The sequence below is a fragment of the Cydia splendana genome, chromosome 18 (assembly GCF_910591565.1).
Source record: "Cydia splendana chromosome 18, ilCydSple1.2, whole genome shotgun sequence".
In the NCBI taxonomy this organism is placed as follows: Eukaryota; Metazoa; Arthropoda; class Insecta; order Lepidoptera; family Tortricidae; genus Cydia; species Cydia splendana.
This window is the reverse complement of record NC_085977.1, coordinates 12427601-12443113: the sequence shown is the minus strand read 5'-3', so window position 1 is coordinate 12443113 and position 15513 is coordinate 12427601. Positions and strand designations below refer to the sequence as shown.

Below are 15513 nucleotides of genomic sequence, written 5' to 3'. Positions count from 1 at the left end.
CGGCCATGCACTGTGTCATAAAAGTCGTCATGGATGTCGTTTTATACGTTTTAGGGGGCCCCAATTTTGAAAACGATGACCATTTTGGAATCCAAAATGGCGGCCATGCACTATGCCATAAAAGTCGTCATGGGTGTCGTTTTATAGGTTTTAGGGGGCGCAGATTTCGAAAATGATGACCATTTTGGATTCCAAGATGGCGGCCATGCACTATGTCATAAAAGTCGTCATGGATGTCGTTTTATAGGTTTTAGGGGGCCCCGATTTAGAAAATGATGACCATTTTGAAATCCAAAATGGCGGCCATGCACTATGTCATAAAAGTCGTCATGGGTGTCGTTTTATAGGTTTTGGGGGGCGCAGATTTAGAAAATGATAACCATTTTGGATTCCAAAATGGCGGCCATGCACTATGTCATAAAAGTCGTCATGGGTGTCATTTTAAAGGTTTTAGGGGGCTCAGATTACGAAAATGATGACCATTTTGGATTCCAAGATGGCGGCCATGCACTATGTCATAAAAGTCGTCATGTATGTCGTTTTATAGGTTTTAGGGGGCCGCGCTTTCGAAAATGATGACCATTTTGGAATCCAAAATGGCGGCCATGCACTATGTCATAAAAGTCGTCATGGGTGTCGTTTTATAGGTTTTGGGGGGCGCAGATTTCGAAAATGATAACATTTTCAATTTAAAAATGGCGGCAATGCACTATGTCATAAAAGTCGTCATGGATATCGTTTTATAGGTTTTAGGGGGCGCAGATTTCGAAAATGATGACTATTTTGGATTCCAAGATGGCGGCCATGCACTATGTCATAAAAGTCGTCATGGATGTCGTTTTATAGGTTTTAGGGGGCACAGATTTCGAAAATGATAACATTTTCAATTTCAAAATGGCGGCAATGCACTATGTCATAAAAGTCGTCATGGATATCGTTTTATAGGTTTTAGGGGGCGCAGATTTCGAAAATGATGACTATTTTGGATTCCACTTTTATGACAAAATACGTAGCCGCCATCTTGGATTATAAAATGATCATCGTTTTCGAATTCTGCACTCCCTAAAACCTATAAATCGACATCCGTGACGACGCAAGTTATCTTTATTTTCAGATCTAACAAATTGCTACAGAATACAAAGGACAAAAAAGAAGCGAGGAGGTAATGAAACAAGCAAAAATACAGATGATTCCTCGACGCAATTGGGTGATTCTTAAATTGTGTCCAGATTTTTTTTGTCATAAAAGTTTTTATTTTTCACATATTACTCTCACAAGTTCCGTGACATTTCGACCTTGTAATTTTTTAAGTAAATGTTTTTGTTTATCTATGAGGATCTCACTAGAATAGTATAATCAAGGTATGTTTATATTTGATGAATGAAATAGTAACGCAAAAAAAAAATATATTTGTGTCTTATATTCCTGCCGAAGACTTTTATTTTACCTTTTCCTTCTACACAAGTTTGGCCAAGTAATAAGAATTTAGGGCTCTCAATTTTATTTTGACTTCTACAACAGTAAAACTACGAGGCCATGTTTGGTATCGTTTTCGTATAAATTCGCAGTACCAAATTTAGTTAAGGTATCACATTGACACCATTCCGAAGTAAAAACATATAAACTTATTAAAATACTTTCTTTTAAACTCCTCTTCACGCTTAAACTGCTGAACAGTTTTAATTTAAATTTGGTACACATATATTTTGAGTCCCGAGACAGGATATAATAAGTTATCTCAAAAATCATCCTTTAAAGGTGTGAAATGAGGTGTAGGGGGGAATTCAGAATTGACTTCTTGAAGTTAATACTGTTTAAGTTTAGGTTTGAAGTCATGTTTTTTCATCATTTTTAACTAAATCAAAGATGTAGACCATCCCAAATTTCATATAAATCGATTCAGCGGTTATTGATTTCCCGTACAAATTACTACGCCACTTTTCACACCTTCAAAAGATGATTTTGGTTATAAGATCTATCCTATGTCCTGTTCCGGGACGCAAACTATTTCTATACCAAATTTCAACGAAATCGGTTCAGCGGTTAAGCGTCAAGAAGAGTTTCAAAAAAACCGGCCAAGTGCGAGTCGGACTCGCGTTAAGGGTTCCGTACATTAAGTCCGACTCGCGTTTGACTGCACATTTCTAATAGGTTTTCCTGTCATCTATAGGTAAAGAACTATTTTGTGTATTCAGACGGACATACATACAGACGCACGAGTGATCCTATAAGGGTTCCGTTTTTTCCTTTTGAGGTACGGAACCCTAAAAAGATTTATTTTTATTTTGTGGAATGGTGTCAATGTGATATCTTAAATGGATTCAGCACCCCAGATTTATACGAAAACGATACCAAACACGGCCTAGCACCTTCACTGATATAGATATATCAAGATAAAATTGAGAGCCCTAAATAAACTTTCAAGAGCGGATATCTCAAAAACTATTCAACATATCGAAAAAATTGATTGAATAAACTTGTAACAAATTAAATTAACTTTCATTTTGTATAAGTGGCCATGTCGCTGAGATGCATAGTTTCCGAGATATAATCGAAAAACGGGAAAATGGTACCTTCAAAGCCCCCTCTCTCCCCCCCGCTCAAGGGCTACGGCCGGGGACTTTTGATATGTTCACCTCCTAACTTGTCAAACCGAGTTACGGAGTCAAAAATTGTGTTCCGAGCATTTCCCTCTACAACTTTTGGAGCATTCGTTGCCTGACCTAAGTAGCTTATTGAATTTCTTTAAAAACTTTTCTGTAAAAGGTTGACGGGTGTTGGGTGTTTATATGGTTTCGGTCGATTATTATCATTTGCATTGCCCATGATGACTTACTAGAATTACGAGCACACGAGACACTAATAGTAGTTTGACAAACCTTGGTTTTCAAGAGGTATTTTATATTGACATTTGCTGTCATAAATTTGCTGTCAGATTTAGTCGCAAACCGCACGCAAAGTGCACACAAATGTGTCGACACCTTGTTACGGAAAAGTGTAGACACGGCGACGACACTTTGTTTCGAAACAATTCTAGACACATTGTGTGGACTCTGTTACGACACATCTGACATTTAGTTACCACTTTGTGATTCTGCGACTGGAATGGTTATATGGGTCTAGTTGACCGAAGCGTAGCGAAGGTCTACGTTTTGACTCGAGCAATTTGCTTTCGTATGTCCGGATGTTCTCTTCTACAGGTCGCAATTCTTAACTGATTCTCATGAAATTTTGTGACCAGATTCTATGACTAAATATTTTTTTTTTGTCAATCCGGTTTTTGGAAATTTTTAAAAATGGCGGAGTCGTGATACCTGTCGCCTAAACAAATAGTCGTATCGATATCATAAGAGTTTTTTCTTTTTGAGACATGTTTACAGAGTTAATAGCAAAAAATGCAGAAAAAAAATATCGCTGGTTTAGGCGGTATTTAGATATTTAGTTTTGTATTTCCGGATGTTCTCCTCTACAGGTCGCAATTCTTAACCGATTCTCATGAAATTTTGTGACCAGATTCTATGACTAAATAAAATTTTTTTGTCAATCCGGTTTTTGGATTTTTTTTTAAATGGCGGAGTCGTTATACCTAGCGCTTAAACAAATAATCGTATCGATATCATAAGAGTTTTTTCTTTTTGATATATGTTTATAGATTAAATGTCCAAAAATTCAGAAAATTTGTATCGCTGGTTTTGGCGGTATTTAGATATTTCGTTTTTACTTGAGAATGAGTAGCTAAATTTCGTCAGCTTTAGTAAGAACTATCATGGCGCATTTTGCAAACGTTCGCTTTTTTTGTTTGCATCGGGAGGTCCCTGGTTCCATCCCCAGTAATTGTATGCTGCTACACAACTTTTTGTATTTTTTTATACTTAAATTTCGTATCAATTGTTGTTTTTTATTTTATTTTGAAAAGCGTATTCGTTTAATTTTTGCAAGAGATGATGGCTTTTTGCGCTTTAAAGAAAATTTGATTCTTGAATATACGGCGCCATACCTTTGGCCTCTATGCTCGTCTAGATGGCGACACCATTTTATATTTAACAATTTTTACTCATATCAGTAAAAGAACATGGGTCAAAATCATATGGCGTTCTAAAAATAAAAAAAAACATTTATCCATACATATACAGGGTGGAAAGGCACGACGATCCTTTCCGGAAATGGGAGATAGTTTAGCCTAAGCTCTATATTTTCTCCATAGAAACTATATTCATATGGGCAACCGTTTCTAAATTATGGCCTTTTAAACATCCATGCAAAAAACTACTTTGTTCTAACCCTAACAGGTGACAGGGTCAATGAACTTACTTGTAAACAATCAGTATACGACAGGAAATTATGCTAATTTGTTGCCATCTAACCATTTTTAGTCTGCTTACAACACGGTAAGAATCGTTGCAGGATTTTCGATTTTTTAGTTGTTCCACTTGTTCAATACTTGAATGAAGTAGTTACGTTATTCCTTAATATTAAATTAATAATACTAACCACAACATTGTTTACAACGACAGTTCAAATGGTGACATTGACAACCACTCAAAAGTACGCAATCGTCTTATAAATATCTCTGGTTTCCTTGACTGATAAAAAGGTTTTAGTTTCTTAACACGTTTCACAAAATTATTTTCGAATAATTGGAAACTATCTAAAATAATAAAAAATTACACCAAATGAACTTGCAAAAATGAAATACTAAGAATAAATACTTCTTCAATACCAAACTAACAAACCTTTTTGCGTGGTAGGAAATAGACAAGACGTCTGATGTTTGAAATTAAATTTTCATTGAACTTTACTTATTTAATGTCATATTCTTCAAATAAAAATGCCGTTGTTCGATTCTCATGGCTATTTAAATTTGTGGGGCTGTGTAAAAGATATGGTGTACCAAACGGAATGTGAAACTGCGGACGAAATGAGACAAAGGCTAATTGGTGCTTTCTGCGGAGGACAATCTGCGGAGGAAAAATGACGAAGAGCATACACTATCGCATGTGCATCGACATACTCGGGCACGGGCTGCGGCGGCTTTGTAAGACACGGAGGTACATTTGAATTGGCAAAAATTAATTATCTAAGAAAGTAATACAATTGTTTGTAATATTTTTGCATTCATTTGATTTATTTGACATTTATGCGTCATTCATACATCATTGCGATTCTGTCAACGATCGGAAAAAAGTGTAAAGTCCCGAGTTTTCCCGACGGAGATCTTTAATCTATAGCTGTGATGTGCACATGCTATAGGGTTGTCACCACAGTTAAAAAGTAGTAAATTTGCTATTTTCAACCGACGAAAAAAAAAAGGAGGAGGTTCTCAAGTCGACGCGTATATTTTTTTTTTTTTTTTTTTTATGTATGACCACGCATAACTTTTTACAGAGATGTTCGATTTTGATAATTATTTTTTTATTGGAAAGGGTATACCCCGAAGTTGGTCCCATATAAATTTGGAAAAAAAAATCCAACCTTAAGGGTAGGAAAATAGGGGATGATTGATTTTTTTCACTCACCGATTGTAACGTATGACCACGCATAACCTTTTACAGAGTAGTCGTAATAATAATAAAAAATTGGAAAAAAATCCTACCCTAAGGGTGGGAAAATAGGGGTAATTTATTTATATTACAGAACAAAATAATAGTTAAAGTAGGTTTATTAATATAACAGTTAATAGCTAAAGCAAGGTAGGTAGCTATTTTAAAAGTAATCAAAAATTAAGCATGTAATAATTTGTATAAATTATAGCCACAGAAAATTATAAAATAAAAACTTTTTAACAAAAAAAATAACCGCCGAAAAAAAACTAAAAGGAAATAAAAAAACCGGCACTAACACGAAACGAGTCGACCAACAAAAAAACAATAGCACACTGAAAAGAAAAAAATAATTATTTTGTCTTCTATAACGCAAGTGAATACCTATAAACTATGTATATACATACTTCTGAAATCAATCACACAAATCTGCGTATTTATATATTTACAATCTGTTATTTTTGGAGTCGGTGCCAGCCTCAAACAAACTTGAGCACCTTAGTGAAGCACCTAGGGTTGCCAGATGGTCTGGATTTGACGGGATTCTCCCGATTTTTAACATGTGTTCCCGATTCCCGACAAAGCGAAAATTGTCCCGAAAAACAGCTTCACGTTATAAAACAATAATTTCAAGTTCCGAACTGTCGTCGAGCGAGCGAGCGACTCGCGTCGAGCGTAGTGGCCGTAGTGCCAATAATGTATAATATCGTTGTTTTTAATACAATTACTTTAATTTGAATGTTTTTTTTTTCCGACTAAAGTCCCAAAATCCCGAAAAAAATATATTTTTTCCCGATAAGGGCGCCTTTCGATCTGGCAACCCTAGAAGCACCTGCACCGACTCCGTGTGCTATTGTTTTTTTTGTTGGTCGACTCGTTTCGTGTTAGTGCCGGTTTTTTTATTTCCTTTTAGTTTTTTTTCGGCGGTTATTTTTTTTGTTAAAAAGTTTTTAATTTTTTACTCAATTAACGATTCTTACCATTACCAATCGTCTCTGTATCACTTAAACGACCTAATACTTCCGGGAAGGATCGTCGTGCCTTTCCACCCTGTATACATTTATTGATATTTTTTATTCATTTTCATTTTAATCCTGTATCGAAAGATGGCAGTAAATTTACAGCACTGATTTACAGTGACTACAAAATTTAGTACGACAATAACCCTCTACTATAGGGACCGTGCGCGTTGGAGGGTCTGCCATCTTGTGGTCTGAATCGGAAACATGTACATTGCCAAAGCAAGTTCTACCATCTACCGTTCTTGTAGGTACGTTTCCTTATGCATAGTATAGGTTCTGTCATCTTGTGGGCTACATCGGAAGCATAAACGTCACATTTACGCCTCACGCCAAAAATCTGACGGCTCCTATGCCGCCCCCTATAGTTCACGCACGCCCCCTATAGGGACCGTGCGCGTTGGAGGGCCTGCCATCTTGTGGCCTGAATCGGAAACATATGTGCACATGTACATTGCCAAAGCAAGTGCTACCATCAACCGTTCTCGTAGGTACGTTTTCTTGTGCATAGTAGGTTCTGCCATCTTGTGGGCTACATCGGAATCATAAACTACACATCTACGCTTCGCGCCAAAGATCTGACGGCTCCTGTGCTGCCCCCTATAGTTCATGCACGTCCCCTATACAATCTATTCTCTTTAGAATTTAGATTAGTTAGATATTTCAATTCTTACTCGACTAAAATTAAAAGCATGAAACTCCTTCTATTGCGACTCGAGGAGGAACAAAGACTGAAAAGACTGGCAAACCAAACGCGCACGAAGCTTCTCAGTTGCAGTTTACAGGCTAATTAAAAGGTAATGTTGGTTCCCTAACATAAGTAGATTAGACCAAGAAAAGTCTGCACAGATTTTGACACTGGCACAAATAACATCTCTATCCACTTTTCTATACAATTAGTATGGCGACGTGGATACTTAAGTTGGGGCACCGACCGTACACTGACATCGGAATGATATTTTTATCATGTTATTTAGTAGTCATCGTGCGTCTCGCTTGCACCAATACGTGTACGGACAAGAACCAGCGAAATGCACGATAACTAAATGACATCAGTTAGACGTCATTCTGATATCAGTGTACGTTTGAATTGGCCTGTTAGCCAAAAATTGTTTCGTATGTCCATCTGTTCTACTCTACTGGTCGCATTTCTAAACCAATTCCCGAATTTTGTAAGCAGGTTCGATAGTTAAGGTTTTAATTGTCAAATTAGATTCTCTAAATTCTTCTAAACAACGAAGCTATACATTTACTCAGTTTTAAGCTCAGCTCGCGAGGTCTACAGCTCACAGAGCCACTAGTTTTAAGAAAAGTTCCAGTGTTATATATAACTATAAAAGACTGTTTGTTTCTTAAATAAATAAAATAAAATAAAATAAAATAAAAAAAATAAAAACAATATTTTCCTAAGAACATTAAATTCAAAAATATTCATGCATGATGTTAAGCTCCATTCACAATATAGTCACTTTTCACAGATACGGTTGGTGCCCCCGTCGCCATACTAATTGTATAGAAACTGACTGTACCATGACTATTTTTTTTTTTCAGAATCAGAATCAGAAATTTATTGGTAAAAGTAACAGAATTTTACATGTCAGGCATAAAAATATATTATAACTAAATATGCAGGGTGGCCACTTTCTGGAAAACCGGGAAAACCGGGAAAAGTCAGGGAATTTCGCTAGTCATGGAAAAGTCAGGGAATTGTCAGGGAAATTTAATGGAGGTCAGGGAATAAAAATTGTCTCTGTATGTACATAATAAAATAATAGTACATTATTGTCGAGGCTCGGAAGTAGCTACTTGCAGGCTGAGGATTCGTTTTAAACGGACGACCTTGGGAGTCCGTTTAATTGAATCCGAAGCCAGCAAGTAGCCTTCCAGCCGAGTCATATATAGTGCTTTTCTCAAAAATGGTGGAAGAAATATAAATATCATAGAAATATTTTACAAAAGCAACGTTGTTACGTATATATTTTCACAGAAGAAAGCCCTTGCCGCCTTTTTATTTTTTTAATAAAAAAATAGAAGTGTATTTTTCTGCCGAAAATACGCCAACCTATTTGAGACAACTAAATAGTCGCGGCACTAATCATCTGTTTGGCTGTTCAAAGGGCCTGTGCCTTCAATTGATATGGCCATTTCAACTTTTAAAAAGTTTGGAACTCGACAAATAATGGAATTTGTATGCGACATTGCAGTCCCAAAATCGAGACTGCAATGTTTTTAACTTTTTAATTTTTGACTGACCATAAACTAAGCGCTTCGCGACCTATTTTTTAGACGGCAAAGTCGACTTTGCCGTCCATTTTTGAGAAAAAATAAATATATGTCGAATACCGATGGTCTCAAAGGCGGTGGGCGCGTGGCGGTAGTACCTAGATGTATTACTTCACAGCTAAACCAGTATGCTACCATGCTACCAGTGCATGAAATAAACCTTAGGACTCGTTAACCATACTAGTGCCTACTATATTTCAGAACTAAATGATGAAAAGAACTAATTGCTATTTTTAACTCAAGGGAGCGATATGAAAGTAAAAAGAAACCGTTTAAATCTTTATTCAAGTCACACTAGGCCGGCTTCAACCCTACATATCTGACCTGAGAAGATTTAGCCCTATATGGGACCGGCAACAAACTCAGAGGGACAAATCTTTTCAAAACAAGTTAAAACAACACATAACACATCATTTCTTTATTTTACAAAAGTAAGCTTCTAATGAAACATAAGAAATCAAAATAACACTTGAAATAAAAACACTTAGCTAAATGGTTAAAGAACGCGGGATTCTATAAGCTATCAGAATAATCCTTCAGGTATAAGCCTTCAGGAACGTAGCGAGTTAGGCACGAGGTTGGCTAACGAGTACGTCCGATCTCTAGCGCGGCCCGATCAAGAAGAACTACCAGTGGCGGAGCCTCTCTGCTCCCGCCTCAAAGTCAAGTTGGCAAACCTGCTCGACCAGTCTACCAACATACCGACAAAAATGCCAACTCGTGCCTACGCTCACTCGAGAGAAACCTCTCGACGTTCCAAAGCCTTCTACCTGTCATCTCAGTTCAACAACACGCCAATAGATGGCGTTACTCTCTACGCAACTTTATTTCAACAATGCGCCAATAGACGGAGTTACTCTCTACACAACTTTATTTATTTTGTTACAACCAAATAATACGTAGCTCAACATTGCTAATCAATTTTATACAGGCGTCTAAAATAATGAACTATAACGCTGCAATACGTCTTTCTGGTGTCAGGGTCCGACATATATTAATTTTACCATCTGCAAACATTATATCTTCTTCTTCCTGGCGTTATCCCGGCATTTTGCCACGGCTCATGGGAGCCTGGGCACAGAATAAGTAATAGGCGTGGGGTCCGCTTGACAACTAATCCCATGATTTGACGTAGGCACTAGTTTTTACGAAAGCGACTGCCATCTGACCTTCCAACCCAGAGGGTAAACTAGGCCTTGATGGGATTAGTCCGGTTTCCTCATGATGTTTTCCTTCACCGAAAAGCAACTGGTAAATATCAAATGATATTTCGTAGGTACATAAGTTCCGAAAAACTCATTGGTACGAGCCGGGGGTTTGAACCCGCGACATCCGGATTGAAAGTCGCACGCTCTTACCGCTAGGCCACCATCGCTTCATTATATATCTATAATCTATGTATAATCTGCAAATATTATATATCTACTATAATTAGTCTAACGCATTCACTGCCAGGGGGCGTGGCCTAGGAACAAACTTGTATGACGGTGGACGCACATTTGCGTCGGGGGCAGTGAATGTGCTAACCTGTTCACTTTAAAAAACCGCAAACGATGTACAGATTAACCGTTTGGCACACGCATACTAGAGGTCAAAACAAAATTTTTGACCCGCAGTTCCTAAAAATATTTCCCGTAGGAGGGGAGTGCTGAGTCATTGTTTTTTTTGTATGGGAAAGAAAATTTTTTTTTCAGAAAAGCTTTTTGAGGCGATTCTAAAACTATACCACATCATTACATTTCAGCCATTTTTTAGAGCACCGTACAAAACTTTGTTCACGGTGCTCTTATGGGATCACTTCGGTCTTGCAAATCGGTTAAATGCGTTTTTCTCAAAGACCGTTTGATGTAGGTACCTAAAATTTGGAATAGTTATGGCAAGTACCATCACTAACACTGAATAAGTCAAAACTGCTTATTTCTGATTTTAGGGGGAAATTTAGGGGGTTGAGAGGGGTAGCCTGAATTTTTTTTTATTTGTAAGAATCGTGTGGGGTACCATTAGAAAGCTTGCAAAAAATTGAGTCGATGGACTGATTTTAACTTCATTTTAGAGTGCAATAGTTTCGATAAAAAATGCATTTAAAGTTGCAAGTTTTCATACAAAAATTTTCACCTCTGTCCTGGCGATTTTCGCGAAAACTATAGCTAACAGGCAGCTGACCAGTCAATACCCAACTTAAAGAAGCATGGAGACGGCGGGAAAATTATCAGCTTAACTTTATCTTTATTAGTTTCTCAACTGCAGCCTGATCTTTGGTTGCTTAGGGCTAGCTAACTGATGCTTACACTGGTCATTTCATATTAGGAAGTAGTTTTAGCGAGAAAGATCCTTAGTTAAAACTTTGGCATTGAAATTTATGACTTATGTCTTTGATACAAAGTTTAATTCTGCTTGCTTATTTTTGTGGGATATTAATTTTTTTCTGAATAGCCTACTATAAGTATGAGAGAGATCTACAAAATACAACCTTATTATATTGCAAATAAGTTTAAATTTCGAACGGGCTTTCCAACCAATTGACTCTGATCTCAATGTGCTCAGTAAGAATCATATTTATTATTGCAGTTTATCTGAAAAAATTCAAATTAAGAATTCCGTTCTTCACTGTCGTTGTGTTTTTTTTTTCACAATAGTGCACATAGAGTAAGTAAGGCGTATAGAGAAAGGGAACGGTGCTCTGAACACCGTAGTCTTGACTTCGTGCTTGGCCAATTATTTTTAAATGAAAACAAAAATAATTTTTAAAACATACCAAGTTTGGGCTTCTCCAGATATGATATGGCTGATTTTTTTTGTACAATATACCTGAAATGATACGTGATATCCTCATATCTAACCCTAATAAAGCAATTTTGAAAATAATTTCATTTAGTATTTTTTTTTAATTTTTCAATAATACTAAGTGATACAGTACTACTTCAGTATCTATTCTACGAGACTTAATGGAACTGTACTGCAGATACGGTGCATATTAATCATAAAATGATACGTAATATCCATATATCCAACGGGGAATACCTCTTTAACCCTACCATACACGATTGGTTTCTAAAAACATTTTTTTTTCTCATAAAAAAAATAACAATGAATCAGCACTCCCCTCCTATGGAATTTTTTTTTAGGAACTGCGGGTCAAAATTTTATTTTGATCTCTAGTATGCGTGTGCCAAACGGCTAACCCTGTACATCGATTTGCGGTTTTCTATGAAATTGGGGTCGTACGTCTGCCGCTAAATAGGTTAATAATAGGTAACGCTATATCCTACCACGGCGGTATAGACAAAATAAATATTGAAAAAAAAAATGATCCACGCGGCTCGTAAAGTGAGCATTACGAGCCGCGTGGATCATTTTTTTTTGCACACGGAGGAGCTACACAAAAAGATAGAAAATTTAAGTCAAGGGGGCCGATTTTTGAAATTCGACCACTCGATTTCGTGTATTTCGTTAAATGATATCTCCACTACTAGGCGTTTAAATTCTACTAATAGAATTGAAATCGAGTGGTCAATACACTAGATTCCCAATTTCTATCGCTCGTATCTAGTAGATGATGAAAATATTTTGAATTAGTCGCTTTTTTTAAATTTAATTTCCAAAATATCGATCCTAGAAGAAAAATTGTGAGGACCAAACTTGTAGAGAATCAAATTTCCTACAATTTTTGTCCTCACGGTTTTACTGTAAAATCAAAAATGGCCGAGTTATTCAAGAAAAACCGTTTTTCGAATATACACAGGAGCCTGATTCAGTCTACTTTTTGAATTTACACTCCCAGGGACCTACGAAAAAAAATCCAAGAACTGATTATTCACGGGTAGGGTCGGTTTTTTGGATATAATGACTGGACTAATTCAGATTCTGCAAAAACTCAAAAATGTATTCCAATTACATATTTTATATTTATTACATTTAAGATTATGGTCAGGGAAAAACTTGAAAAAACGCCTGGAAAACCGGGAAAAGTCAGGGAATTTTGGTTATAGTAAAGAGTGGTCACCCTGATATGTCACATTTTTAATTCATATATTTTTATTATCAATTTTGATCTACTAAAATAATCAATCTTCTATTATTTCTCCGAGTGCTGCCTCTACATAAGTTCCAGGACAGAATGGAAGCATTCATATGGTAAACCCTTTAGATTTCATCAGAGTGTTGAAAGAAGCCCTGTGTTACCTCACATACACATCTCCCAACTGTCCAGGAAATCATTGTTTGTTGTTAAAACAAAGAATAAGCATTACAGTTCGTTTTTTTAGCATTAGAAATAAGGTAAACAATCTTGATGTGTCTTTTAATTGAAAAACACATTTTAAAAATAAGTTATGGCAAATATGTAACAATTATGAATCTAATACGATCATTTATATTCTTCTGCTTTGATAAGTAATAGTTACTGATTTTTAAAAAGCGTTTTTCAATTAAAAGACATGTCAAGATCGCTTACCTTCTTTTAAGTTCTTTCTAATGCTAAGAAAAACGAACTATAGGTACAAAATGTATAATGTACATACCAACATCCTTCTTTAGCACCTCAGCCACATCTCTCACTGTCATGTTCCTCCATATCCCCACCACTTCTGAACCCGCTTTTGGGGAGTATCTGATAGCTTGTCTCCCTTGAGTTTCTACAGCCTAAAATAAACAAAATTCTTAACATCATTACAGCACTCAATAAAAATAAACTAAAATGTTTCAATAATACAATTTAACTATAAAATTTATGTAATATACAGAGCAGGGATCAGAACCCGTTTTTTGCAAAAACTTCAAAATACCTATATATTTTTAATGAATATAAAGTCCAAATGTAGGACTCAGTTGTGTTTTCAGGTAATGACTTCGTATTATTAGATTGCCTAATTAGAAATGAAATAAGTAACAAAGAACGAAAAAATACCGGTTTCATTCCCATACAAAAAATACTACTAGAGCTGGAGGCTAGCTAGCCCTGGTAAATGGTACATAATAAAGAGAACATGATAGTTTGCTATACTATTGTTATTACTATATCCACGCATCTGACAGCTGATTTTACACACCTTTTCTTCAACAGATCTACGTTTCTTACAATAGATACATGTTACTGACAGTTGACGAGCCTGAATGATAATATCTGGTGTTTTTTTGATACTTGTTAATAGTGGCAGTGTTTCTCTCTTCAATGATCTGATAGGTAAACTGAAAAGGAGATAAAGTTGTTATACAACATAATTTAAGGCAAATTATTCATTCTAAATAAAACCAACCTTTCTACTTACCGTAATAAAAGGTTCCTGTACATGTTGTATAGTTTTATAAAATACTGAATTAGAACTAAATAGTAATAACACAATGGTATTACATGTAAATAAAGTTAGGGTTATAAAAAATTTAATAACCATATAAAAACTTTCTTAGAAACCCACGCGCTTGGTGGCCATTACTTTTTAGCATAATTGTGAGTGAATCTAGCGTATTAGCCAAGAAATTGTACGTTAATGCAGGAATTAGAACTGCAAAACATAACCTCAACTTTTGACACTAGCACTACCAATCTGAAAACTGCATGAAAACTGACATAAAACACAGATAAGATAACATGCGTTTTGTTACGTTATCGTAATTATAAGTATAATAAAATATGAGAAAGTATATTTAAAAAAGTACTTATTTGCACAGTAAATTGAATCAAAAGAATATTCACAAGTGTTTATTTTGATTGTAATCATTTTTATTTTTTTGCGTTTAGTTATTACATTAGGTGATTATGATTATACTCACAGAAAAGTAAACTATGAAAATCTTTTATCAAATATATTTGGAAATACATATTTAAAATTATTTATAATCTTTCGTTATGAATATTTTTCGTTTAATATACATTCGTTTATATTCCATAACTATGGATGCGATTTTAATGAAATAAAAGCCAGAGACAAGCTTAATTAATGAAATTAAAAAAATAAATCATAGACAATTACTATCAGTGTTGCCAGATGGTCACAAAAGTCACATTTTTCGCGACTTTTGGCCTTCTCGTGTGACATGTGCGTGACTTACGATCTTGAGGCAATTTTTGTGACTTTTAAGCTAGTCGAATTTTGGACAAGTTTAGTTCTGCAATTTATATTATTTAGGAACGCGGTGAACGCACCCAAGTTGACACTTGCACTGACACCTTGACGTTACATCCACCATTATGTTTATTATAATAGTCGTGGCAAGATGAGACTTGTTACCTTGACATGACGGTGTCATTTAGTTTGATAGTAGTAGTTTTTTTTTTTAGTGTATGATTCATTTCTTTTAACCTCATATCTTGAATATCTGTACGAATAGCATTTGTAATTACTTCAGACAAAAGTTTTATCACAATATTTTCTACAAATTTGGTTATGTTCATTTTTACTCTGTGATCAATACTTTAGGAGCTACAGGCTGTTAAAGTTAAATAAGAGATAAAAAATAGACGGTTTAAGAAAACGTCGTTTTTTGCGTAATTGTTCATCATAAATAAAAAAAATAGTTTAGGATAAGCAAGCTAATCGACCTGCTCATATAATATTAAAAAAAAACCGGCCAAGAGCATGCCGGCAATGCTCAGTGTAGGGTTCCGTAGTTACCCGTCCGTCAAAATAGACTATTTGCAAAAACTCAAAAACTGCTAAACCGATTAGGTTCGC

General features: G+C 35.6%; 1 protein-coding gene across 2 annotated transcripts in view; it reads right to left on the bottom strand.

The window, feature by feature from the left end:
- LOC134799613 (translation initiation factor IF-2, mitochondrial) overlaps positions 1 to 14368 on the bottom strand; it is a 35170-nt gene extending 20802 nt beyond the window's left edge. For both annotated transcript variants that reach the window (XM_063772052.1, XM_063772051.1), the window contains exons 1-3: positions 14110 to 14368; positions 13891 to 14029; positions 13363 to 13483 (exon numbers count right to left, since the gene is read on the bottom strand). In XM_063772052.1, coding sequence (XP_063628122.1) covers positions 13363 to 13483; positions 13891 to 14029; positions 14110 to 14132 — 283 coding nt within the window. In that variant the 5' untranslated portion in view covers positions 14133 to 14368. The remainder of the gene's footprint in view (positions 1 to 13362; positions 13484 to 13890; positions 14030 to 14109) is intronic.
- Positions 14369 to 15513: the final 1145 nt, after the last annotated feature.